The 26,935-nt window shown below is 29.0% G+C and overlaps 5 protein-coding genes across 7 annotated transcripts in view; 3 read left to right on the top strand and 2 right to left on the bottom strand.

The window, feature by feature from the left end:
- Nucleotides 1-1,723, top strand: part of LOC124953296 (single-minded homolog 2) — a 39,355-nt gene extending 37,632 nt beyond the window's left edge. The window contains exon 9 of the transcript XR_007102194.1: nt 1,001-1,723. The gene's annotated coding sequence lies outside the window, so the exon portion shown is untranslated. The remainder of the gene's footprint in view (nt 1-1,000) is intronic.
- A 7,024-nt stretch (nt 1,724-8,747) lies between these two features.
- Nucleotides 8,748-13,688, bottom strand: LOC124953552. The gene is made up of 5 exons (XM_047505080.1): nt 13,667-13,688; nt 13,434-13,474; nt 11,000-11,121; nt 10,342-10,467; nt 8,748-9,921 (listed from the first exon to the last, which is right to left on the bottom strand). Exons 1-5 carry the CDS (start codon nt 13,686-13,688, stop codon nt 9,726-9,728), a joined length of 507 nt encoding a protein of 168 aa, XP_047361036.1. The 3' UTR covers nt 8,748-9,725.
- A 119-nt stretch (nt 13,689-13,807) lies between these two features.
- LOC124953437 (transmembrane protein 267) lies at nt 13,808-15,165 on the bottom strand. Its single transcript, XM_047504806.1, has 2 exons — nt 14,403-15,165; nt 13,808-14,325 (listed from the first exon to the last, which is right to left on the bottom strand). Exons 1-2 carry the CDS (start codon nt 14,691-14,693, stop codon nt 13,993-13,995), a joined length of 624 nt encoding a protein of 207 aa, XP_047360762.1. The 5' UTR covers nt 14,694-15,165; the 3' UTR covers nt 13,808-13,992.
- A 137-nt stretch (nt 15,166-15,302) lies between these two features.
- LOC124953431 lies at nt 15,303-24,318 on the top strand. 3 transcript variants are annotated; one of them, XM_047504797.1, is made up of 16 exons: nt 15,303-15,761; nt 15,882-16,081; nt 16,170-16,323; nt 16,804-17,483; nt 17,550-17,726; nt 17,791-18,155; nt 18,230-18,499; nt 18,582-18,938; nt 19,043-19,289; nt 19,362-19,573; nt 19,648-19,786; nt 19,882-20,135; nt 20,203-20,368; nt 20,454-20,626; nt 20,727-20,778; nt 21,573-21,709. In XM_047504797.1, exons 1-15 carry the CDS (start codon nt 15,590-15,592, stop codon nt 20,743-20,745), a joined length of 3,585 nt encoding a protein of 1,194 aa, XP_047360753.1. In that variant the 5' UTR covers nt 15,303-15,589; the 3' UTR covers nt 20,746-20,778; nt 21,573-21,709. The 3 variants fall into 3 exon arrangements, with proteins under 3 accessions (XP_047360753.1, XP_047360752.1, XP_047360751.1); XM_047504796.1 differs by lacking the exon at nt 20,727-20,778 and adding an exon at nt 21,817-24,318 and having other exon boundaries at nt 15,304-15,761; nt 21,573-21,726; XM_047504795.1 differs by lacking the exon at nt 20,727-20,778 and having other exon boundaries at nt 15,304-15,761; nt 21,573-24,318.
- Nucleotides 24,319-24,627: 309 nt separating this feature from the next.
- Nucleotides 24,628-25,712, top strand: LOC124953439 (U3 small nucleolar ribonucleoprotein protein IMP3). The gene is made up of 4 exons (XM_047504809.1): nt 24,628-24,972; nt 25,068-25,382; nt 25,473-25,545; nt 25,628-25,712. The coding sequence occupies exons 1-4, from the start codon at nt 24,836-24,838 to the stop codon at nt 25,649-25,651; spliced, it is 549 nt and encodes a 182-aa protein (XP_047360765.1). The 5' UTR covers nt 24,628-24,835; the 3' UTR covers nt 25,652-25,712.
- Nucleotides 25,713-26,935: the final 1,223 nt, after the last annotated feature.

The raw sequence follows: 26,935 nt of genomic DNA, 5'->3' as shown, positions 1-26,935 counted from the left end.
TGAAAAAAAAATGAAAAGAAAAAAAAGAAAAAGAAAAAGAAAAAGAAAAGGATTAAACGGAAAAAATGAAAAAGAAAAAAAAGAAACAATGATATGCTTAAGTCACGCTGGACGTGAGCAGTACGTATTTTCCCCCTCATGGTAGTATATTAAATGAATAATATAATGAAGATGATATCGAGTTGAACAAGGGATCGATAGTATCCAAGATCGAGCATTACAGACATAGCATTGCGCATTGCTCGTTCTCATCGTCGTTATAAATGTAAATATAAAGTGATCGGTCCCAAATCGTAGTAACGTGTACATAACATTTAAACTATGTTAATAATTAATTAATTGATTGATTGATTGATTGATCGCTAACAGAACTATCGAATTTGCTAAAATCAGATGTAAATAGTTATTTCTTACATAGATCCGAAGACTGACCGGTGCTTGTGCCAACCGACCAAAGAGATATGCCCTTCTTAATAAAAAGAAAAAAAAGAAAGAAAAAAGAGAAAGAGAGAGAGAGAGAGAGAGCGCGAGAGAGAGAGAGAGAGAGAGAGAAAGAAAAAAAGAATGAAAGAAAGAAAGAAAGAAAGAAAAAAAAAAGAAAAAAAAATAAGACAGAAAGAAAATAACAACGATGTTATTAATTTATTTAACATTTCGTCTGAATCCCCTTTTTTCTAAGCTACTAATTGAGCCGATTATTTAAGAAAATGGGCTAACAAAACAAAATATTCTTTTCTTTTTTTTCTCTTCCTCTTCTTTTTTTCCATACAAATTTACACGCATGATATATGAATTGAACAAATGTCATTAGATTTCTTTTAAAACTTTCCAAGCCCCTTTCGTAATTAATGGCACAATTATCCTCCATTATTTTCTCACTATTTGTCGATAATAATAATCTGTCTTAATTCTATTATTTTTTCTTTGTTTTCTTTCTTTTTGATTCGTTTTTGTGTTCTCTTCGGTCTTTATTCTCGTACCAATTCTCTTTTTGTTTTAGTTCCAAGTCTCGTCTCCGATTGTTTGAATAAAAACGAAGAAATCTCCTGGTGATTCTTCTGTTTTTCTTTTTTTTTAATGCTTCTTATACAGACGATACGAGGACCAATTGTCATCCCATACGAACAATAAATTAATTGTTCTCGGGATAGAAATTCTCGGCTTGGCTTTCGACGGTCGCGTGCTTGCACGCCAGGGGTCCCTTCGTCAAGGCTGGCACGTGGCTGTTTATAATCACCCTTCCCCCCCCCCATCTAACCCATCGACCTCAACCCCCTCCCCTGCTCTTCTCTTTCCCTCGAACTTTACAGTGTATCACCGAAAAACGTCGTGAATATCTTTCCAGTTCTCGTCGTTTTGTAAACGTCATCTTTAGTATCGTCATCGTCAAACGCGTTTAATTGCTCGTAAATCTCGATCTAGAGATAAAGAAAGTGAGATGGAGAGAGAATCTTGGGGAGAGGGGTGAAGGGAAGAAGGGAAAGGTACAAGGGTCCTTTGAGACGAGGAAACCTTTTGTTCATAGAAGTGACGTAAAATTACTAATAAAGTCACTAAAGGGAGGATATGAGAATTTTTCTTCTATCTTTCGATTTTATTTAAAAAAAAAACGCGGTATGAAAGAGATATTAAAAAATGAAAAATAATGGAGATTAGTTACGTTGTATGTTTATTTTAGAAGATATGTAATATAGGTGATAAGTATAAAGGATTACAAAATTTTCGTCTTCTTTTTCTTTGGCACATAATTTCCACATAAAGCGTTCAAATTTAATCGCTTTAAGTATTGTAGACATTTTTTTTTTTTTTTTTTAATGGACCACACAAAGTTTTACTGATACTTCTGTTTGTAAAACGGCTTATAGTAAAATGTTACGAATTGGCTCTTTATCAAAAACAAAAAAAAAAAAAAAGCAAAAAATTCATCGAACATGTTTATCATTGTTTAATTATGCAAATTTAAAATTATTTAATCATGGAAAAAAAAAAGAAAAAGTAAACTGAATAAAATTTTGCAAGTCCTTCAGTTGTCAGGAAAGAATCTTGCTTTATTTTATTTCTTTTTGTCCTTTTTTTATTAGAAACGAAAAGACGAAAAAAGGAAAGAAAAAGAGAAAGTAAATAAATAGATATTCGAGTACAGTGTTGTCAAGAGAGAAAAAACAAAAAAGTGGTAGAGGGAAAAAGGCGTGAAGAGGGATATGGTAGATCGGATACAACAACGGGAAGGGAGGGGGTTATGGTTTCTATTATAAGGACGTGTGTGACGGAGAGAGGAGGGATCGATTGTGGGCCGCGTGCGGCTCGTTAAATCGTTCGCAAACCCAGATGAATAGGAGGGACACGTAGCTGAGATTCTGTGAAATTGTGCGATCACTCGTTATAGAAATCACCAAGAGAGGATGATTGCCCGAGGCCAACCTAACTGGCGTATCTCACATCATCAAAGAAAGCTCAATCATATATATATACATATATATATGTATATATATACATATATATATATATTTTATTTTGAAAAATTCAACATAATTTTTTTAGTTAACCGGCGATATCTCTTATTATTTATGTCTTTCTATAAACGTTGAATGTCAAAGATCTGATTACGGATTACCAAAATAGTGTCAGATGTGGAAAATTTGGCCTTGTTTATCTTCGACGATAAATCGTTCTATACGAATTCTAGAAAAGTGGGGTAATCAAAAGGGACCACCAGTTGGATGAAAGTGGGATAAAGCTAGAGAAAAGAGACGAGTGTTACTACGATTTAGAGATAGAAAAAGTAGGGCGTCAAGGATTAATATAAATACACTTGATGGCCGGCAATTTCGCCAAGTACACCATTGACTAATGAATTATTTGATATATATATATATATATATATATATATATATATATATATATGTGTGTGTGTGTATAATAAATAATATATATAATGTAGTATGTATATATATGTTATATATATAGTATATATAATAATAATAATAATAATAATATATATATATAAAATATATATGTATACATATAGATTTTGTTTATTTTTTTCAAATAAAATTAAAAAAATATGTGCAAAATGAAAAATTCACATGCATGATGAACAAATATGGTGTCTTTTTCTTCTTTTTTTTTATTATTATTATTTAAATTAAGTCGACGAATCACAGATTGAACCTGTATTTATCTTCTTACATTATCGAGAAAATTTTCTTTCCTTTTTACATATGTTGGACGCGCTCATAAAAATATAAAACTCGAAATACTTGAATGTAGGTTAACATACGTATGTCTCTGTTCTTTTCGCTATACATATTTTTAGATATGAAAAAAGTAATATATACTACTTAAATAAATTTTTAAATTAATTTCCCCTTTGTAATTGTTAGAGAATTAAAAAATTTTAAACATAAACAAAGAATCCTACCGCGACGGTTGGCGATGGTTGAGAATCACTGATCTAGAAAAAATATCTAAAACAAAAATGGCTTCTACTTTCGAGATTGAACTCTACCATGGTACGTATTAAATTGTATCAAGTAATAAATAAATCTGTATACCTCTATTTTTTCTTTATTTTTTTTTTTTATGAGTACGAACGAGCAAAAATCGTCAATTCGATAATTCGATTTGTTCTCCTAGGTTGCTACGTCAAAGAATAACAATATTTAGTCAGTATCGTACACGTGTCGAAAGAATAACATATGCGTTGAAATTGGAAGGGACGAGAATAAGAACCACGTAGAAAATGATGCGTTATCCGTAAGGATTAAGACCATAAAGGCAAACGATTTCAGAAGGGTGACGGGTACACTATCCGAATAAACTAAACGATTACAGGTTGATGGCACAAACGCCGTGGAATAATACTTGAAACGAAGTGTGCAAAGAACGTATGTCAGAGATTTGTAAGAATATCCTACGTAAAAATAATTTGCAATTACATCCTGGAAAAACAAAAACTTAAAGAACGCGTGCCATCTCGTTTAATCTCGTTTCTTTATCTTTGTTATTTGTGATAATACGTTTTATAATACGAAAAATCTCTGTACATTTAGTTTTTATCGTTTTTTTTTTTTTTATAATCATCCTTAAATATTTAATAACAATTAAACAATCGAATGTTTATACAAAAACATGTATTTCTACCTTAAATAATACAAGCAATCAAATGATTTTCTTTTTTGGATATTTCTTTTTTTTTTGATTAGAGAGGATTTTAAAAATATATAGATATTTTTTTATTTTGCATTTTTTTTAATAATTTTTTAAATACGCTTTCTATATTTATGTTTAATTATGTATGAAAAAATATATTGCATATTTTATTTGCCCTGAATATGCATGAAAGTATATATACATTAAGAATCTTTTAAACACCTTACATCATAATAAAAACGTAATAAAAAAATTTGAAAACGTAGACATAATATTAAATGATTCAATCAGAATATATGATAGATGATATATAGTATGTAATATATAATATATAATGTATAATATATAATATCTAATATATAATATATAATATATAATATAATTATCGTAATCCATTAAAATTTATATTCCTAGATGTTGCTAATGATTTCGGAGAAAAAAAAGAAAATTAAAAGAGAAGTAAATGATATTTTGAAAAAGAATGCAGGATTTATCGAATCAAAAAATTTCAAATATTTCAAGGGAACCAGAGGAAAATCTGAAATTAATAAAAATTCCCTTGCATTTAATTATTTATGACAAATGAATATAAACCATTTGTTTCTTTTGAAGGGTATCAATAACTATAATATTATAAAATAAGAAAATCCACCGAGAATCATTCCAAGATCATTATTATCAGCGTTTCAACGTAATAAAAAATAAACTATGTAAAATTCAATTTTACCATGATTCCAATCGAATGGATGATGATTTCGAAAAATCCTAGTGATATTTATTTTCCTTAAACTTCCCTTTATTAATTATACCTGGAAAATTTTTAATGGAAATAAAATTAACAAAATAACGTTCAAATAACAAAAAAATTTTTAAAAGAAATTCGAATTGTTTATTATTATAAAATCGTGAAAATATATTTTCTTCAATCTGATTTCATATATAATTAATGCGCCATAATGTTTTAGAACTCATCTATAAATTTCAAGTTGATATCTCCAGCAATTCTCGTGACAACGACCATAAAATTATAAAACAATGTAATTTCGAGAACGTTGCATTCATAGTTTCAATATTTATGATGGAGCGGCTATACTTAATTGATTTGAAAATTTCCCGTAGCTGAAGATGCTTACTATTCTATCATATAATTTATGAGCGGAAATATATTACAAAGAAAATGTGCAAAATATCAATTAAACCTTAAAATTGTCATAAAGTCAAACGAAAAAATATTCTTAAAGGATTTTATTATCGCAATATGTGAAAAAGCAAACTTTTTTAAATTTCAAACCATCCTAATCCTCTTTCTTGTGGAAGACTCAATACCAAAAACATCTTTTTATGATCGTACTAAGAAATGTATTCGTATATATTGTTACGTATTAATTCAACCTGAATATAAAAAATGAAAAAGAAAATAATGCATTAGTTATATTCTCGAAATATACAGGATAAAATTATTCGAAAAGTTCTCTCCAAAAATAAGTCATATATTTCTTCAAAATTCAAGGTCAATGATCTCTTAAGAGATTAGGTACATATGTTCTCCGCGTCGAAAAATTGACGTATTTTGAGAATTTTTTTTCAGAAAGAAAACAAAATAAATTGTAAAACTAATAATTTCACGTTACTTCTTAATGTTTTATTTATATTAAAAATTTTTTTTCATTCGATTTGATTACATATAAGTTTTTTAATCTACAGCCACGTTAATCTCCACAAGAAAATGCAGACAGCAGCTTAACTTCTTGTAAAAACAAAATTATTAAAATTCCAGTATCGTGTTGTAAAATAATGTTCTAGTCAAGGATCATCCGCTAATTTTTTTTTAAATTTTAATTTTTAATATTTTTCCAATAAGTTTAAAAGTTTGAAGTTTAGACGAAAAATTGACACTTTTTCAAAATGGCATAATTTTTTTATTCGTCAGAAATTTAAGAATTCGAGTTAATGGCATTTAATTACAACATTATTTTTTAATACAGTACTGAAATTTCAATAATATAAAAATTTTTATAGGAATTTGGGATGCTGTTCATTGAGTCCAAATTTTCGTATATAAAGATTGACGTGATAATAAATTACAAATTTGACGGAAAAAGTTTTTTATACAAATAAAACATCAAGTAATAATACGAAATTAATTGTTTAATTTATTTTATTCACTTCTCGAAAAGAATTCCCAAAGTATATCAATTTTACAGCGTCGAGAAATTATGTAACCTACGAACATATGAATCCACGAATTGATATCATCTTCATTTTATTGCTGAGATTAACAAAATCGAAGGAAAAAAACATTGATGACCTTGAATTCTCCAGAAGACTAGTATCTAACTCTAGTATTTTGTCGTATCATAAAAAACAAAGAAAATATTTAAGGAAATCGAAGATAATATGCATCTAACTTGAGACATTCCTAAATGTACACTGATTGTTTCACTAACGTAGATAATTTTTCCATCGGGTGTCACGACGAATACGAAATCATCCAGAGTCTAAAATAACATAACGAAAATCGAAGAAAATATCGATTAACAAAAATTTTTTATAACAACATGGACAAGTCAATAATACATTAGGAATTTATATTTAAAAAAACTCTTTAATGTCAGCTTTGAAAGAACATAAATAGATTGTCTTTATTATTCTGTCATGTTTCATCTTATTAATGAAATTAGAAACAAAGAACATCAAATTTTTAAAAAAGGCTCATGATTTATTTTAACACGGACTATAATGCATTAGTATTATTGCGAAAATATAGGGTATGTGTGTATATATATTATGTGGTGGAGTGTGTATGTGTATGTGTATGTATATATATATAGTGAGTATTGTATAACATATTAATACATTGCTTATTACATTATATATAATATATACATATTTTTCATATTTTTAGAGCATATTTACACATTTTATGTCCATAAACGTCATATGTTTCTTGCACATTTATCGTGCATAAATATTCGCAATTTAAATTAATAATCTTTTTAATTTTCTAAAATATTAGAGATAAATAATTCTATAAATAAAATTAATTTCTCTCTCTCTCTCTCTCTCTCTCTCTCTCTCTCTTGCTTTGCTGCCGTAAATAATAATAATAATAATAATAATAACAAAAAAGAAAAAGAAATACAAACGATCACCTATAAAAAAGAATAATCGATAAATTAATCTATATCAATGGAACAATACATCTTATACTAGTCGTCACACATGCTAGAGAGGATTACGAATAGTCTTGTGAAGGAGTATACAAACGTACAACATATCTACATACATACATACATACATACAACCGTATGTATCGCAATCTCGTACTATACACAGTTAGCTTAAAAACAAAACAGAGAACATAAAAAAGTAGAAAAAAGGAAAAAAATAACAAGACAAGTAAGCGAAAGCAAAACAAAAAAAAAAGAGAAGAAAACAGGAAAAAATGAAAACAAAAATGTGGGAGAGGAAAAAAGAAATGAAAACGAGCAGAGCGTGATAGTGGCGGGGAGTTGTAGGACGGGGTGTAGATAGAGGAAATAGAGTGGAGGATGTTGGGTGGTGGGATAAATCTGGGTAGATGTGGGTACCGCGCGTGTACGAGGATGCGCAAGGTAGTTAGGAATTGCGCAAGCGCGGTACAATTTAAATCCTAGAAGGTTACACTTTCGTGTATGTAAGTACATGGAGTTGAACTAATACATCGATAAATTTGTATATGGGGGCGGAGGCAAGAGCGGTAGCAGGGGTAACAGGGGAGCGGAGAAGTAAGGGGTGGACAGGCAGGCAGGCATATACGTACATAGGCTTTCAGTACATACACGTAGATCAGAGAACGGGTTTCCGCGCAATCAAAAGGTAGGGGGGTGCTTTAGGAGAGTCTCACTTTGGTAACCAAGGTTACGGCACGTAACGCCGCCCACAACCCTCAGGCTGTCTTGTCCGATGTGTTTGCTCGATGATTTTATAACAATTACGGCCTATCCCCGTATTATTGCCTACTCCCTGTGGCAATGCCACATCCCCATACACAGGAGCGCGCGCACGCGTGTGCATGCGTGTGTGTATGTGTGTGTATATATATACGTATGTATATATGTGTGCATATATATATATATATATGTATATATATATTTTTACATAGGCATACATAAATAACTTCTTAGAGACAAATAAATATCAAGCTCGTCATCCTCGTCCTTGTCTACGTCGTCATTCTCGTTGTCTTCTACTATGAGAAGTTACGACAGTTCCATCAGGAACAACGTTGGTAAGTACTTTACTTGCCACTGCCACTTGTCATCGTTTCCTTTCTTTTTTTTCTTTCGTTCTTTTTTCTCTTTTCTTCTTTTCTCAGAAACTTCTATGGACACTACTACTGCTGTTACTACTGGTACTACTACTGTTATTAAAGTATCTCATTCTGGATCTCGACATTGTTCTTATAACTGATCTTGACTATTTACTTTTTAGCATTGATAGTATTAATAGTTAAAAGAGACTAATTTGTGTATTTAGATTATTCAATAAGCAGCTGACATTTCGTAATTTTTTTCGTTTTCTTTTTTTTTTATTCTTGTAATTTTCATGATATGTAATGAATTTTTGTTTTTCTTTTGCTTTTTTTTTTTTTTTTTTTTTTTTTTTAGATAATATCGTTGTTCATCAAAATAGGTTATAAAATGAAAAATTGTAATTGATTTATCAATAATAGAGAATTTTTTATTTTCAATAGCATCATTCGACAGTTTATGTTAGGGTTATAATTATGAGATGCAAGAAGTTAAAGGGATTTATAAAAAGTCAATATTTAAGTCTTATTAATTTATTGACTTGTGTCCGTAACATTTTCATTCTTTCTTTCTTTCCTTTTTTTGTATTTTTCTTTTTCTTAATTATCTTATAATCAAAAAAAAGATATATATATACATATAAAAATGAAAACTATAATGGCATTTACGATAAATAATATTTGGCGAATAACGTGAATATTTTTGGAACGAAACAACATAATTAAATTTATTATTAATAGTAGATTTATCTAATAAAGAGACTAGTAAATTCGTATGGTTATTAAAAAGATTACAATCCTTAATTTCTAATTTATTCTATAAACGATCTTTGGAATATAAGAATGTTTTTCTTATAATTTCTTGTCGGTTACAAGGCTTTACAGTCAATTTAATTTTTATCGAATATCGTCGAACGATGGATACATACAGCGACATCTGAGAACAATGTTGCGAATCTCAACAATGCCGATAATAAATAACATGGCGGGAAATGTTTGAAAAGTCGATAAAGTTGCAGGGAGGAACAAAAAGAAAAAAAAAGAAAAAGAAACGAAAATATTGCAAAAGAAAATACAAATTAGTCTTAAAATATATTTTACTAAATGATTCTATGAGGCGTGTATATATATATATATATATATATATATACGTGTGTTCGTGTGTATGTGTGTGTGTACGCGCGCACGCGTACGTGCGTGTATGTAGAGAATATAAATTAATAATGAGTTATTTTCTCGCTCGTTAAGTACTATTCTCGAGAATTTTTAAACTAGATTAATGTCAAAACTTCGACAAAGCCTCATGATACGTTCCATAATTGATATCCTTGTGTTTTGAATTAGTATCCTCGTTGAAACTGTCGCTCCCACAATACATTGAGAATCCACGACGAGATAATTCCTCACCCGGCACGATCGTCGGATTCGTGTAACAGAAATCCGCCATCATATTCGTCTGTCTGCCCAACTGGTTGGACCTGGACAATCGTGGATAAATCGTCACTTTTATTAATAGTTATTTTTCAATATTATTTCTTCCTAAATGAAAGATCGTAGATTGCGATAATTATACGAAGGAATCTCGATCGTTTTCTTAAACGACTAGATAAGAGAGAAAGAACAATCGTGTCGCAAGCGCTATAATAAAGATACGCTATCAACGATTATTACCGTCGATGACATTTGTTAAATTCCATAGCGATTAGTCAAAAATAAAAAGGAAGAAAAAAAAGGAAAAACGAAAACGAAAATATTGCTGAGAATTTTTTCTTTTTTCTTTTTTCTTTTGTTTCCTTGTTTCTTTTTCCTCTTTTTTTCTTTTTTTCTTTTTTAAGTCATTCCTACGTTCATTATTACCTATCTCAAATATTTTTCGTCAAATATTTTTATATACGTACACATACTCTCTCTCTATCTTTCTCTTTCTCTTTCTCTTCGTACCTTTCTCGTCCTCTTGAATGGACGCGTCGTAGATCAAGTAAAGGTGTAGATAATTCCGCCAAAATGAAACTCCGGGTATGCCACTAATACGACGTTTTTATAGTCAGACAACGATATAGATAATACTTTAACCCCTTGCACTTTTATTAAAAAATCTTTCGGAGGTATTAATTGAATTAAAAAGATCTATATTTCTTCATATTGATTGATCATACTGACGCGGGTTTTCTATTTTGTCTTTTTTACTTCAGTCTCGCGTTTCATAAAAAAAAAGGTCCGTACAATGGATTATAAAATATCACACCGTTACTGATAAGAACACGAAACTGGACGATGAAACTGCTCGAACAAAAAGTGCAAGCGGTTTTAATGGGGAGGAGAATATCAAAGAAACGAAAAACAAAACGTAACACAAAATTTGTCTAGCCCACCTATCTCTCTCCCTCCCTTCCTTCCTTATCTTATTCTAGTTAATTTATTTTGAAAAAAGAAAGAAAAAAAAGAGAAAAAAAAAGAAAAAATATATTTCAACCGGAAATAAGAAGAAGAAAAAGAAGAAGAAGAAGAAGAAGAAAGATTTTCTAAAAGAAATAAAAATAAGTATATACTACTTACTCCGCTTTAGCGAGACGTTTGATTTTGCAATAAAAAATGCAAAGTAAGCAGAACGTCAGCAGATGTAGACCCAATCCGACGCCACAGGCTATGTAAAAGTATAGATAGAGATCTAGGGTGTCCTATAAAAAGAAAAATGAAAAAAGAAAAAAAAACATATCGACATATATGATCGGATTAGATTGGATCGATCGTGACATCATTCGATAGAATCGGTGAGAGTTTAGTCGATCCGGGACATTCTTGGAAAAGAAAATTCCTCGCGTATTTTTCAACCTACGTACGTACTTACTTACGTGCCATCGACGAATGAAAGCATTTCATGCATAACGTTATGAAATCTTCGTTGGTAATTTCGAGAAGGAGAAAAGGAAACGTTTCGGATCGTTGGATGCGTCGCGTACGGATTAACTTTCATCGTTCTTTCACAAAAAAAAAAAAGAAAAGAAAAGGAAAAAAAAAATAAACTATGTACATTAATCGCCATCTTACAATGTATGCCCTCGTTTGTATGTGTACATATGTGTATGCATTTTACTACTTGTTCTTATATATATATATATATATATTATAAAAATATATATATATATATAAAGGACTTGCACCATTCGACCTTGACAACGGAGTTCCTTCGAAGTGATGCGTTAGCATCGGTAATTAAAAATCAACGTCAAATTAAAAATTTATTCGAATCAGTCAGCCTCGACTTTTCTCTTTTCTTTTCTTATTTTTTCTTTTTTCTCGTCATAATCATCAAACCGAGAACGGTTTTCTTGTATTTTGATGGATTTGAAAAAAAAAAAAAAGAAAAAAGAAAAACAGAAAAATCGCGGGAAATCGTGCAATGCATCCATGAGACGCGAAAAAGTGGAACTCCGGTGTTCAAATTACGAATATTTTCTCGATCATTATTATCAAATATATATTTCAAGGAGTCGTTCTTTCTCTCTACCTCTCTCTCTCTCTCTCTCTCTCACTCTCTCTCACTCTCTCTTTCTATCTCTCGTATTTTATGATATGTAAACAAAGAGAACGCAGCTGTTTTTCTTTTTTTTTTTTTTTCTTAATATTCCTTTTTTCTTTTCTTATTTTTTATTTATTTCTTTTTTGACAAAAAATTGATCAAAAAAAGAAAAGTCCTACAATTCTTTCTTTCTTTCTTTTTTTTTTTCATTTTTCTTCGCAGATTTTCTCACAAAGGGCAAGATGATTCATTGAGATTCTACGTTTGCTGTTAAGGAGTTCTTGGAAAGCGAATAATTCACGACGTAAACATTATTCCGCGAAGGAAAGGTATTCTAAGCATGGACACGAATGGGCCGTCTCGCATGAAAATGCATGTCTAATTACATCTCGAACAACGTCGTAATAATAATGACAGAATATCAAAACTAACTAGCTAATTAACTAACGAACGAATGAACGAACGAATATTAATAAGATTATCTTTCGTAACCCGAATAATTCTCCACATAATTTTCCTCGTGATAACGAAATACGATGTTTTTTGAAAGAGAAAGAAAGAGAGAGTGAAAGAGGGAGAGAGAGAGAGAGAGAGAAAGAGAAAGATAGAAAGAGAAAGATAGAAAGATAGAAAGATATAGAGAGAGAGAGAGAGAGAGAGAAAAAAAGAGAGAGGGAGAGAGAGAGAAAGAGAGAATAAAATAGATTATAAAGAAAACAATCGACATTCAGAACTTACCATTACAAATGAGAACCGATCGATAAGAATACGAGTGTGCGTTAATGCGCTGACGTATCCTTAACGTGTAAATTGATGATCGTAATCAAGATATCAGTATCAAGCTGTTATCATCGTTGACCTCGCATCTTCTATGATCGAGCACCATCCTCAAGACATTTTTTTGTGTTAATAACAGACATGAATTTCTCCCTTATTCTTTTCGCTCTCTTTCTTTCTCTGTTCCCGAGTGAATGAAAGGAAAAAAAAGAGAAATAAAAAGAAAAAAGGGAAGAAAAAAAGAACAAAATGAAAACTCAATCTTTCTACGTAGAGCAACGTTAGAACGTAAACTTCTATTGTTATATTCGTTGAATACGTTTTCGTTCGATCGATATTTTGGAACAGGTGAAGCCGGGTCTGAGAAAGAAAAGAAGCCGTGTCTTTGACCGAACAAATTTCAAAGAAGAACGCGGAGAACTGAGCGGGAGCACGCACGATAACGTAATAAAGTACGCTAACGGCGACGCCCGTCGAACGAGCGACGCTGATAAAGACCCTCCTCCTCCGATCTGTGTATCTACGTAGGTACCTTTGTCGCAACATACGGGAGTCATATGTACATACACATACGTGTGTGTATATATATATATATACACACGTTTATATATATATACATATATATATATATATATAATAAATACTTCATCGATGAACAATATATATGTACGTGTGTAGCTTTCGTTAAACCACCTGTGTAGAGTTATATGTCCACACTTTCCTCCTTCTTACACCTTCTGATGTTTCTACTTGTTACTACTTATTATAGTAAACCCGCGTTCCTCCTTCCTACGCGACTTCTTCTCTAGTTGAATACTTTCACTGCAAACTTCATGATGTTTTCAAATTTTCCTTGTTATCAAACACGTCTCTTGAAGTATTGTAGGAAAGTTTATCTCAATAGTATGTAAACATCGTGAGTTTACTATTGTATTCCAATGAGGTCATCCATACGTTTCCTACATTGTTTATTTGCGATTAGATCGATTTGTTAGATTATAAATATTGCATTTATGAAGCAGGATCTATACCGTCTACAATTTTGACAGAATTATATTTGTCTGATATTTCAATTGTATTATAAAATATTTTTGATTTTTATTTTATGCCATTGGAATTATATACGTATTTGTCTTTATGAATTTATTCGACGTACATTCGTCGAATTAGTTTATAAAATGATTCTTATTATATTGTCTGATAGTTTATAAAATAATATCTTATTATATTATATTTCAAATTTATACTATTCTTATACAATATTAACATCCGTTAGGTTTTCACTAACTTTTGGTAATAATATACGAAACTGCATAAGCCAATGCAAGATATAAGGTAATGCCATACTTATACTTATATATAAATTATATGGTATAGGCTGCGTAGAGCCAAACGGACAAAACCACAAACCTCTTCTTGTGGCATCGCGAATGTGATGACTTAAAAAACTTGCAGACACAATCCAAGAATATTGATTCAATGATGGACAGTTGAAAGTCGTCGAACTCAAAATTAGAATGAGCCATAACAAAATAGGAATAGTGGTACAATGCAGGAATGGTCGTTTGTTTAAGTTTGTGGCATCCTAAAAGAAATGACAAGAGTTAAAACATCAATACGTTTTTGTTATTACAAATAAGATAAATCAATAAAAATGCTTACACTCAACTTCCAACTGCGCGCAGCTAAAAAATGATCTACGTCGATGAAAGAAGATAAGGCAAATGAAAAGAATATATCGTGCAAGTTTTGTACGAAAGATTTCTTTGATAAAATTATGATTAACGTCCATGTTAAACCACCCACAATAGCATGAGTTAAATTATCTAAAATTGCACGTGCCACTGCAGTTTGAACATACTTCAAAGACATGTCACCCATAAACGAACTTATACCTATTAAACTTGTAAGTCCTAATTTCAAAATTAAGTTCCATTTTCTATGTAATATCATGTTAAATACAATGGAATTATTTACAAACGTTTAACCCATTATAACCTGTCACAAAGTGACATCATAAAATTTATAACATAAAAAACCACTTATTATATAAAAATTATAACAACGAATTAGTTGAGAAGCTGTTTTTAATTATTTTATAATTTTTTTATATAATAAACTGACAATCATGATAATATAAAAAAAAAAAAGAGATCTTCGTAAGAAAGATAGTAAAAAAACTTATTGACGGAGGGTCTTCATTTCATTTGATTACAGGAACTTTAATTGTAGTATGTTTCCACTTATTTTTGCGGGAAATAGAAAGTAAAGTCACTCTAATAAATGTCACATATATATTTTTTACATTGATCCTTTGTCAATCAAATGGCATGTTCGTTTCATCGTGAACTTTTGTCCATCCTAAACGTTCTCGTTTTAACGCATTATTTCCAACATGTACAAGCATCGCACGATCGTCATTTTAAACTTCATGTTATGGCGACGAAGAGTTGGCAATAAAATGATAATGCGCATGCGCATAGTTATACTCTGACTACAGAGGAAGCGACATATGTATTTGAATACGAAACAATTTCTAGTAATTCTTATTTCAGCCGTTGGTCGAACGTATCCAATGCGTAAAAGCCAGCAGAAGATATCCACCAAATGTTAAGAGTCGTGCCGATGTGTCAGAAAAATTTCATGATTGCAGTACTGTATCATATATTGTATACAGCACTCTCGTGTATGACGTTCTATCGAGATGGTTCCGTCAAGTGGTGAGATATAATTATAGGAGCGGTGTTTTTCCAAGCCGATTGTAATGGTATGATAAAATATATCATTGCAAGGAAAGCTATCTTTCTATTTACGGATGTTTATAATTGGCATGTCTCACGGCTGTGAAAATGGAAGTAGAGAGCACAGCAAAACGGGACGACGTTCAACGTTTAACAGATGATTCCGCAAAAGTTACTGAAGAAAATAAAGAGACTAATATTGAGAATACCGGTAGAGAATCGTCCTCGTATTTTATATCAGCTGAAAATGTAGAAGAAAAATTACTTGACGTGGAAAGTCGTAAGTTTTATACAAATTTCACATTTAGTGAACAAACACAGAAAAAGAATCTTACATTGAATGATAGTTCGAGTAAAAGAAATATTGACAAAGAACATTCAGAAAATTTTTTCTTCTTAGATAATAAAGATTACGATGAGGAATGTAAGACTGATTCGATGGAAAAGAAGATAGAAGATACTAGTAATATTCAAACACCTCAACCTCCATTAGTATTTACAATTGACTTTGGTAACAACAAAGAAATTGACAAAGTCAAATATCAAAATCTGTTTGAGAGATACAATGCAAGACATAGACGAAATCTTTCTACATCTAAGGTGAATAACTTAGCACTTTGTTTTATTCTGATAATTACTAATAAACGACAATGATTGTATATTGATTTCTATTGTAATTAATTTCTAGGTAGAAGTAAGTGGGAAAAAAGGAAGTGCATTAATGTCTCCCAACTTGGTACAAAAGCAGAAAATTCCTAGTACCCATTCTGAAGGTTATTTCAGCAGCGAAGATGATACAAAACGTAAAACTGATTCACTGACAGAAAAATTAAAACAATTAAGTAATTTTTTTCTTTTAATTAAAATTAAATCACTTGATTTCGATTCGATAAATTACATCATTGGCATGCTTCAGATATCATCAAATCTGTTTGTAGATAAAATCTGAATAAACAGAAATAAGTTATCGCACCTACATTTTACCATTTTACATCATAATTCTAAAAGATCTATTTTTATTGATTGCATTTCTATAGATATATGTATATTTTTGTTACTTATATATATAAGAATACTATAAATTTCAATTGGTATACTGTGTATTTGAAGCCCATATTAGTAAAGCATGACTCATCATGAAATCATCTTTACCTTGCTTTTTAGTATTCTTCACAAGTACATTCAATATGCCTTGAGTAATGCATGTCTATAAATATATTAACGGAATCATAATCATATTTGTGCATACTAAAGATATAAATTTTTTGCAAATTAATATAATATAATATAATAAACATTTATATATTTCTATTATATTAAAGGTACAAAATCCATACATAGAACGCATTCTCTCTCAAAGAAATCTGATATCGATTTCAAATTACGTGATGCTTCAAATAAACAAGAGTTAATGACAAGGTCTTGTGACGAACACACAGGAGATGCGAAAGTATCAAGGAAGAATCTTTCATTGGAACTTGATTACGCGTCGAAATCAAACACGAAGACATATTGGACATCTCAAAAATCAGCAACTATCAATGATTTAAGTCATATTGAGGCATGTAATTATGATGATGATTCAAATGAAAAATCATATACAAAGAATATAGAATATATCGCCAGTGACAATACATACGATAATGAAAATTATTTTGAGACATCTATGAATAGCTATTCCCAAAAAACGTCAAATATTAATTATACTTTAAACGATTATAATTTTGAAAATCCAATTCCAAAAGATATCAATTTGTCCAGCAGCGTTAGTTGTACTATGGATTTAAATATTAGCAACATAGAAGAAGATACAAATTTAGATGTATTTAATGTGAGTAACATTGATGTTGGTTCTGATGGAACAGTAAGTGAAGCTGGAACATACACCATTCATAAAGATTATACGGATGAAGAAAAAGCAAGGATGGATATTGATAAAGTTTTCAGTGTTGGCGTTTTAACGGAAGAAGAAAACAATGAATCTTATGTTCATAGTTTTAAGGTATGTAATTAAATAAGCTTATATAAAAAAATTGCAATATATCCTAATGAGAATTTTTTTCCATAGATGAGTATTTCACGAGATAATAACACATGGATATCGGAGTGGGCTACTCAAGTTGCAGAACATAATTCTTTACCACCAGCAATTGGTGGTCCTACTGGTCGTACTCCTCCTTTAAGTCCATCAAAGATACCATCTCCAATACATTCTAAAAGTCCAAGAATGGCACGTTATCGACATGTATGTATTTATAAACATGTAGATAGAAAATTAATTCAAATATAAATATTAAAAATTTATACAGGAACCAAGCGATAACAATATGGATACAGAATCATATTTACGCATAAAGGAAAGAATAGATTTAATATCAAACCAACATAGCTTAATTGACTCGGGTGGTGAATCTGATGAGGACACAAGCAATAGTTATAATACACCACCACACAGCTCACAACGTACACCAGTACATAATTCTTTAGCAAGGCGTAGTAGTTTGTCTGAATCTTTATTCAGAAGAATTAATACCAATGATAATCGAAGAAGTGTTCGTAAATATTATAACTCAGATAAATCAAAGACTGAAGATGGTGGTACAGAACTATTAAAGAGTCCGTCCCGAACTTTAGCATCTCATTATTTGGGAAGGAGAAGTAGTTCCTTGGATAGGTAATTTAAATAATAAATTACTTACATGTGAATGTAGTAATCCTCTCATTAAAAATATTCATATATTATTACAGAAAAGATTATACTTCCGATACTACAGAATCAAACACGTCCAGAAAAAATAGTATGAAATATTCTACCAAGGATGATGCCAAACATACCAATAGTCCTGTTTTAAATCGCCTAAGGCCATCTACACCAAAATTGACAAACAGTCCTATTGCATCTCGTAAAACATCATCAATGAAAATTATTAATTCGCCTATGTTAGAAAGAGCTAAACATTTGACGAAATCTATGCCACAAGCAAAAAATATAGGATATTTTACTTGCGTTGAAAATAGGTATTTATCATTATTACATATATTTTTGTACATTAGAATTTAATTTCTATAGATGTTCTTAATCTATGCTATACATTTTTAGTCCATATATGTTAAGAAAATCGAATAGTGCTACAAATTATCATGAAGGAGGTTCTGTTCATAATAAAGAAATTTGTATAAGTTCTGGGATACCACGAAATTTTCTTGAATTGCAACGGCAATTAAACATACAAAGATCATCAAGTAATGCTAGTATTGGAAATTTAAAATCTCAAGCCATACTATCTCGACATAGTAGCTTTAATAGTAGTGATATGGATAGAATTTCTACTAGGAATAGATTTCTTGTTGCTTCCGATAGTAGCAGTGAAACTGGAGAACAACAATCAAAATCTCCTATACATCCTATTTCTTCTGGTATTAAATTGAATAGAGCATTTAGCATAAGAAGAGCAAGGTATTGGCAAAATAATAAATTTCTTACAAACATATTTATATATACATTATTGAATGAAAAATCATTATCAACATTTTAATAAAACATAATTATAACATTTATAGATTAAATTGTGAATCTGATACAACACCGAATACGACGCCGGAAGAAAGACGTCGAAAAGCTCAGACTGATGTTAAGACTACAACATCAATAAATAAACAACAAAGTTATCAACGTGGGAGGACAAGTAGTGTTAGTGCTTTCAATAAAGATGCATTAAAAGCATCAGAACCCTCCAAATCTAGAACACCATCTATCTCCAGGAATGATGCTGGCAGAATAAGCATAAGAGCACCAAAAAGTTCTTATGTAAGTTTAAAAGTTAAGAAACAGAATCTAAAAATAAACATCAAAATATAATATTATTATTATTATCTGCAGCATGCTTCTACTGGACAAAGAAGCGCACAGAAATCTAACAAAGAAACTAAAAATTCTGGCAGAAGTAATTCAACGCTTACATCAAAAGAGGTAGAGTTTCAAAATTGGAAAAGAAGAAAAAGTTATGATCCAATGAAAGCAGCTGCAGAAGGAAGAAAAAAACTTGTTGATGGTTCGAAAAAACATCATAGTACTGAAGATAGCTCCGGAAAGTATGTATTTATTGCAAAAATCAATGTTTTCAATTAAATTTATATCGATAAATTTTAACATAAATTTTTTTTAGTCATGATAATTCTGTGTTACGCTCAGCTAGTTTTCATGGAACTGGTGGTACTCTTTCATTAGCAAATGAGTGGTCTGATAATGAATTAAATTACTCTCAAGATGAAAATCAAGCACCTCCTCCGTGTAGCGTGCAATTGGTATGGAAATATATTTTCAAGGATTTTGAAAAAAATATATTTTATGATTCTTGTAATTCAATGTATTTTGAATTCATTTCTTTGAATTCATATAGGAAAGTGATAGCGATCTAGAAACTTCATCATATTTACAAACAACTCAAAATGTTGTCTCAGCAATGTCAGCACGTATGACAGGATATAATCCTTCGTTAGCAGATTCTGACAATGAAAGTGATGATGATACAAGTCAAAGTTTACATCAAAGTACGTCAAAAGTAACGCATCAACCTAGCGACACAGAAACAAGTGATGAACAACACGTTACACAACCCCCAATTTCTAATACTAAATATAATAGAGCATTTAGGTAAATATATAATATAATTTTTGTACATTAGATAAATTCTATCAATATGTATTAACGTTATATGTAGTTTACGTAGGGCAAGGCTAGAACCACAACCAACAAAATCAATGAATTCAAGTATGAATAAACCCAAAGTTGCACAGGAAACACGTGCAAAGTTAGAACATAACACTAGTATAAATAGAACTGATTCAGGACGTTTCAGCATGCGAGCTAATAGAATCTCAAGTGCTGTAAGTTTTAATCCCAAACATTTATAAACCTTTGTAGTATGTGTGTATGTATGTGTGTTCATATATAATAAAACATATATTTTAGGGCCTTAAAGGTAAACCAAAGGAAACAAAGAAGCCTGTTACACCAAATGCAAGAGAAGTAGAAATGCAAAATTGGAAACGTCGTAAGAGTTATGATCCCATGAAAGCAGCACTAGAAGGACGAAAGAAAGCTAGTTTATCAAAGAAATGCACTAATTCCAATCTCTCACCAAGGTATAGTTTGAAATATTTTCTTTGTCGTAAAAGGAAATATAAAAACGTTCATTTCATTGTCTTATTAATCATATAAGTAATCATTTCACTATGTTGGTAGGACTGATAGCGATCGATAATATAAAGATAGAGATCGTCGATGCAAGCAAGTGGTACGATAAAAACTTGTTTGAATTTAATGAACTTATAGATTTTTTCAAGAGATATGATTATCTGGGATTGATGACTATTTTTACATACGACAAATTTCTCGAAAAAATCAATAAGTAATAACTCTGCTTCCTGATTCTGCTCGTTGTTTACATTCGTTGCATCCAGGAATCAAGAAGTGTTCATTGTACAAACTATCTGGAACGAATCTGTTAATAGAATTTTATTTGTTCACTATCGATTCCTGGTCAATTTAATAAGCACTAATTTTTTTCATAACATATTTATAATATCCATTGAGTGCTTTTACTTCATCAATATTATGTGTCTATCAATTGCAATAAGAAACTCAATAGGATGCACAACGCTGTAATTTCGTTTCACTTTGCCAAAATTTTAGTCATGTTAGAGCTTTTATGGTTGTGTGGGTGTGTGTGTGTGTGTGTGTATGTTGGCGCGCGCTCGTGTGTGTGCGTATTTTTCAGTGAAATATCTATAAAGCAATAGATTGATATTCCTATTTATATGTAAACTATAATATTTCGCTTTTATGACAAAAATTTGTTTCTTTAACAAACTAAATTTAAGAAAACGAATACTTATATTTAATAATTTATTTGGATTAACATTTTTAATTATTTTTTCTTTTTTCAGTTCTGTATTATTAAACTTTGTTTTGCATTTGCCAGTGGCATTGAAAAGAAATTTTATGTTTTAAGCAGTATGAATAATTAAAGCTTCAATTCTTGTTTTATTCAAGGAATGATAAATTTACTTATTATGTATTATTTTTTAGCCATGTAGCTAGATCACAAAGTTTCCATGGTTCAATGGGTCTAGGCAGTGGAGACTGGAGTGATGAAGAATTAGCTATATCTGCGGATGAAGCTCCTCTTTACTAAATCAGGTAGCAACTGTCTCTAGGATTAAAATGTGCAACTATATCGAAAGTAAGATAAAATGAATTTTTATAGACCTTCATGTACATAATTAAACTAACAGGAGCTACTTTGCAAAAAATTTTATGCACTCGTAATCAGTTTCAGAAACGGGGAAAAAAGAAAGAGAAAAGAAAAAAAAATAAGCTGTAGCCAAACATTTTATATATTAAAAATTTGTATAGCCTGCAATATATGATATAGAGAGATCTCTTGTTTGATTCAATTATTTAAACTTTTTATTAGTATAAGCACTGTAAGCAGATTAATTTTGTTTTCTTTTACATTGGAAAAGACTAAACAAATATTATGCAATACATATGTAGTATTTGAAACTTCGTGCTTATCACTATTATCTCTCTAAAAGATAATTATAAAACTAATTTATTAAATTAGTTTATCTATGATCGAATTTATTTTATAATAATTAAATAGTTTGTAGTCTTCAGTATTTATGTAATAATGTTATAATATAATGAATATATACACTTTTCTATGCTTGATATATTGAAAAGAAGTTTCTAAGAAATTTTTATGACAAAATGCTCTCTATGTTATTGTATTACAGACGTAAATTTTGTTTAATTTATTCATTTATCGATATAATAACTATAACGGTGTATTTCATGTTAAATTATATACCATAAAAAGAAATTGAAAATTTTATAGTAAACCAATAATTTGCTTTGCTACATAATTACGAGTGCACATAAAATACATATGTTGCTTAAACTATAACTATGCAATAAATTAAAAAAAAAATTTTGTTTTGATAAAATGAATTATTTTTTTATTTAATAAAATGAATGTGATTATTATATGCTTTACAGTAATATAATAAGTATTGTAGTTTACTATTGATTTAATTAATTTACATGCTTTTTTCCATCTAAGCTATGTAAATAATAGTAAACCCATTAAATTGATCCTAAAAATTGAACATCTTTATATAGTTTGTTGAACGTTATGATCTGAAGATAAAAAATTATAGCATTAGATATAAGCTATTCATTGCGTATTTAATATCATTCAAATATCACTACATCTTCCAAAAGTTTTTTTTATTGTTGTTTAGAAAATTCTATTACATGTTTGTTGTGCCTGTATTGCTCTATTACAAATTTAATAATTTTGCATCTCCTGACAGATACATTTTGTCATACTCCAAAAGCAAATATAAAAGAATTATTGTATACTTAGCTTCCTTTGAATATTGTAAATTAATCAAAAATTAGTCTGACTACAATTACATTTTTATTGCACAATTTTATAAAAATCAAAAATTTTTCTTCCTCTTATTATCTATTATACACATATTATTGAGAATATATTGCAATGATAAAAATAAGAAGAAAAATATAGATCTTCTCTGTAATAATAACCTCTAAAGACAAATAATTGTAATTACATCTTTTCCCAATTTTTCTTTTCTTTTATTATTTTTTCTTCTCTTTGTTGATAAAATACATAACATTATAAACAATATCTACTAAGAACTAAATATATAATTCAATGCAAAAAATATATTCATTTTCTAATAGATAAAATTAAAAATTCTAATAGGTTATTACAATTAAGTATCATTCATAACAACTTGAGGAAAGATAATTTTTATATCTTGCATTGAATTAAAAGAAAGGTGCTAATTAAACAATTGATTGCAACGGTCATCAAACGCGGCTATATAAATATAGTCAAAAAATTAAACATGAATTTATTATTAATAAATATTGATTACCTATTCATATAGAATTTAATCTTCTAAAGTTGGTACTGATATATTGTGAAAAAAATTAGCTTATTTTTTACTTGTGATATGAATTATACTCTCTGTATACTTTATATAGTACATTATATATAGACAATTGTATTAGGAACAAATTATTATAGTATGTAAGCTCTTATATTATATGATAGTATATATATATATTATAGGTTTTTATTTTTTAATTCCACATCAATGTTGACATGTTCTTCCTTGCAAATGTGAATGGGCTTCCAATGAGAAGATCATTGTATAACTATAAAACAAATATTTTGTTAATTCCGACAAAACTTAAAGAAGGACAATGTTTTTATTAACTATGTCCTATAGCATCACTTTATGATCGCTGAAATATATATTTACTCGTGCTTTTCGATTTACAAAAACCAAAGTATGCTACAATTCGAATAATTGATAAATGATATCATTTATATCAATTTATATTAATTTATACTAACATTTAAAGAATTATGTTAAGTCAATTGCGTTAAAATATAAGTTATGATTTAAATTTTTATTTCTATATATAATAAATTAAAAATAATATTAATATCACCAATAAACCCTCCATTTACATAATATTAACATAAATGCAATTAATTCTACATTATGTATTTGATTATTCTTATTCATTTGCACACAATGACAACCAATATATTTTTATATATGCAGTGCCTAATATACGTTCAATTCTATTGTTAAAATAATTTTATAAAACATGTAGGTTGGTTCCTATTCTCATATTTGTTTTCTGTAATGTGTAGGAGAATAATAATATATTAAATAATAATGTATGTTAAAAACATCATAACCTAACGAATATATAGAGTGACGTGAAATTTTTGGTATAGTTTTTAACCTATCAACACAAAATCTGAAAAGAAGATATTTATTATAAATCTCAAATATTGCATTTTTAATAACATTACAAAGTGACGTATTTTCTACCTTTTTATTTATAATAAGTAAATATACATATATATCTAATATTAAATTGATGTTTTTTTATTTATTGATTTCGATGCAATATTAAAATATATCATTCAAGAACATATATATTACATTATAATACATATATGCATTATATATATATATATATAAACAATATTAAATAAATTAGTTTTATATATTTATTTACCTTATGTAGCTTTTTAATGAAGAAATTTAAGATTTTATTAAGGCTTATTAATACTTTATTAATACTTCGAAATTAAAGCACACAATACTCTATATACTTTACGAAGAAATGAATGAATTCTTGATAAGTTGGTAACCCTGAATGCACATGCGTTTTTAACCTCGTTATTTCAGTTAAGAAAATTTTATTGCCACGTTTTTATTAAGTTATTATAAAATATGGTGCGAAAATTAAAATATCATGAGCAGAAATTATTAAAGAAAGTTGATTTTATTTCTTGGGAAGCGGATAATAATTTACATGAAGTCAAAATCTTGAGACGTTTTAGAATTCAAAAAAGAAGTGATTATACAAAGTATATAAATTATTATTCTGCATAATATTTGAAACATTTAATCTAAAATATATGTTCAGTATGAGATTTGTAACTTGAATATTTTCATTTCATAGATATAACAAATTGTCACGTCAAATTCGAGAATTAGGAGAGAAAATTAAGGAGCTCGATGCTGATAATCCATTTCGCATAGAACAAAGTGCATTGTTATTGGAAAAATTATATATGATTGGTTTAATATCTACAAAATGGGATTTATCTCTTACACAAAGAGTATCTGCAAGTTCTTTTTGCAAAAGACGATTGCCGATTATCATGGTTCATAATAAAATGAGTGAAAATTTAAGAATGGCAACGCAATTAATCGAACAAGGACATGTCAGAGTGGGGACAGAAATAGTAAAAGATCCAGCGTTTTTAGTAACAAGGTAATAAACAAATTAACATATTAATTTAAGATATTAATATTATATAAATAGAAGATTGTTAATAAGTAAATAACTATGTTACTATTCTAGAAATCTTGAAGATTTTGTAACATGGGTCGATACTTCTGCTATTAAAAAGCATGTATTAGAATACAATGATGCTGTAAGTATTTCATAAAACATTAATGCACACTTTTTATTTAATATATGTCATTTTTTTTAATTTTATGTTATCTATTTTACAGAGAGATGACTTTGATATGGTGTAATTAAGTGCGGGAGATAAATGTTTCTATTCTTTAAAATAAATAAGTTATTTTTCCATTCTAATGAAATGAATCATTTATATATACCTCAATACAATAATATAGTTATATTTTTTTATGTGAATTATTTTTAGAACGATATGGATTGTATGTATACATGTCATGACTATTTGCTTTAGTTTGTGTAAGATTTGTTACAGCAAGACTGATCTCAGAAGATAAAAGTGGACTAGTACTTTTATCTACTTTTTCATTTAAATTTGTATTTGTATCAGTATTTTTTATATCTGGATTTATAACTTCTGTTTCTAATATGGTCTTGCAAGTATCCTCAACATAGGAGCTACATAATTAATTATGTATTATATATTATACATTTTTATAAAAGTAAACATGAATATAAAAACATATTTACTTACTAAAAATAAAAAACATCTTACCTAAGTGTTAATAAATTCTTAGCAACTTTTAGTACTTTCTTACGTCGATTCAATATAATACTTTTTAATATATTGAGTTGGCCAATATAATCAGGTTTTTTGGTAAAATCTATTTCACATTTCATACTTTGAAAATCGAAGTACTTTGGTATTTCAAATGAATTCATTCGAGTTAACTGTTTACTTTGTATTTTTAAATTGTACAAACTTTTAAAATCTGTATAATGATTTCGCATTTTTTGACAATATTGTGTATTAGCATGTTTTGTAGTCTTATGGTGTTTAGAGTCTATAGAATAAATCTTAGGTAGAATTTTAGGTAGAGGTTTAAAGGTAGAATTTTTATGCTTTTTATTTGAAGTTTCTAATTTCTGCCTCTTCCAAGTATTCATCGTTAATTGTTCTGTATCTTTTAATATTCTATCTTCTATAATTTTGGGTTTAGTATGAATAAGATTTTCTGTATAATTATTAGATATACACATTTTTGTTGACTCTTTCATTGGACTTTTTTTATCTAATAATACATGTTTTTCTTGTAATGTAATATTACTTTTGTCATTGGTATTTAATACTAGTGAAGATAACTTATTTTTATAAGAAAAAAATTGAGGATTCTTCAATTTTTCATTATTTTTATTAATTATTTCTTGTTTCGAATTTTGCTTGTATTCGTTTAATAATGAATTACGATCTTTGGATTCTTCATTGAATGATTTACATTCGTTAATAGAAGACGCGCTACCCAAGCTGTATATAGATTTTAAAACTAGTTTACAATCAGAACAAAAACTGCCAAATTTCTCTAAATTATTAGAACAATTATTACTTTCCATTGTACATAAAA

Source organism: Vespa velutina, chromosome 12 (assembly GCF_912470025.1).
Source record: "Vespa velutina chromosome 12, iVesVel2.1, whole genome shotgun sequence".
In the NCBI taxonomy this organism is placed as follows: domain Eukaryota; kingdom Metazoa; phylum Arthropoda; class Insecta; order Hymenoptera; family Vespidae; genus Vespa; species Vespa velutina.
This window is presented reverse-complemented; position numbering and strand designations above follow the sequence as displayed.

What these genes read in the sequence shown, in the direction of transcription:
- LOC124953552 (XM_047505080.1), bottom strand. Translation starts at nt 13,688, where the DNA reads ATGACCTCATTGGAATACAATA. An exon ending in AAACGTCTCGCTAAAGCGGA is followed by an intron (nt 10,468 to 10,999) that starts GTAAGTAGTATA and finishes ACGTCGTATTAG; the next exon opens with TGGCATACCCGGAGTTTCAT. An exon ending in AAGATAGAGAGAGAGTATGT is followed by an intron (nt 9,922 to 10,341) that starts GTACGTATATAA and finishes ACGATTGTCCAG; the next exon opens with GTCCAACCAGTTGGGCAGAC.
- LOC124953437 (XM_047504806.1), bottom strand. Translation starts at nt 14,693, where the DNA reads ATGATATTACATAGAAAATGGAACTTAATTTTGAAATTAGGACTTACA. An exon ending in CGCGCAGTTGGAAGTTGAGT is followed by an intron (nt 14,326 to 14,402) that starts GTAAGCATTTTT and finishes CATTTCTTTTAG; the next exon opens with GATGCCACAAACTTAAACAA.
- LOC124953431 (XM_047504796.1), top strand. Translation starts at nt 15,590, where the DNA reads ATGGAAGTAGAGAGCACAGCAAAACGGGACGACGTTCAACGTTTAACA. An exon ending in GAGCACCAAAAAGTTCTTAT is followed by an intron (nt 19,290 to 19,361) that starts GTAAGTTTAAAA and finishes TATTATCTGCAG; the next exon opens with CATGCTTCTACTGGACAAAG. An exon ending in AAATATAATAGAGCATTTAG is followed by an intron (nt 20,136 to 20,202) that starts GTAAATATATAA and finishes CGTTATATGTAG; the next exon opens with TTTACGTAGGGCAAGGCTAG.
- LOC124953439 (XM_047504809.1), top strand. Translation starts at nt 24,836, where the DNA reads ATGGTGCGAAAATTAAAATATCATGAGCAGAAATTATTAAAGAAAGTT. An exon ending in CCAGCGTTTTTAGTAACAAG is followed by an intron (nt 25,383 to 25,472) that starts GTAATAAACAAA and finishes TTACTATTCTAG; the next exon opens with AAATCTTGAAGATTTTGTAA. An exon ending in TATTAGAATACAATGATGCT is followed by an intron (nt 25,546 to 25,627) that starts GTAAGTATTTCA and finishes TCTATTTTACAG; the next exon opens with AGAGATGACTTTGATATGGT.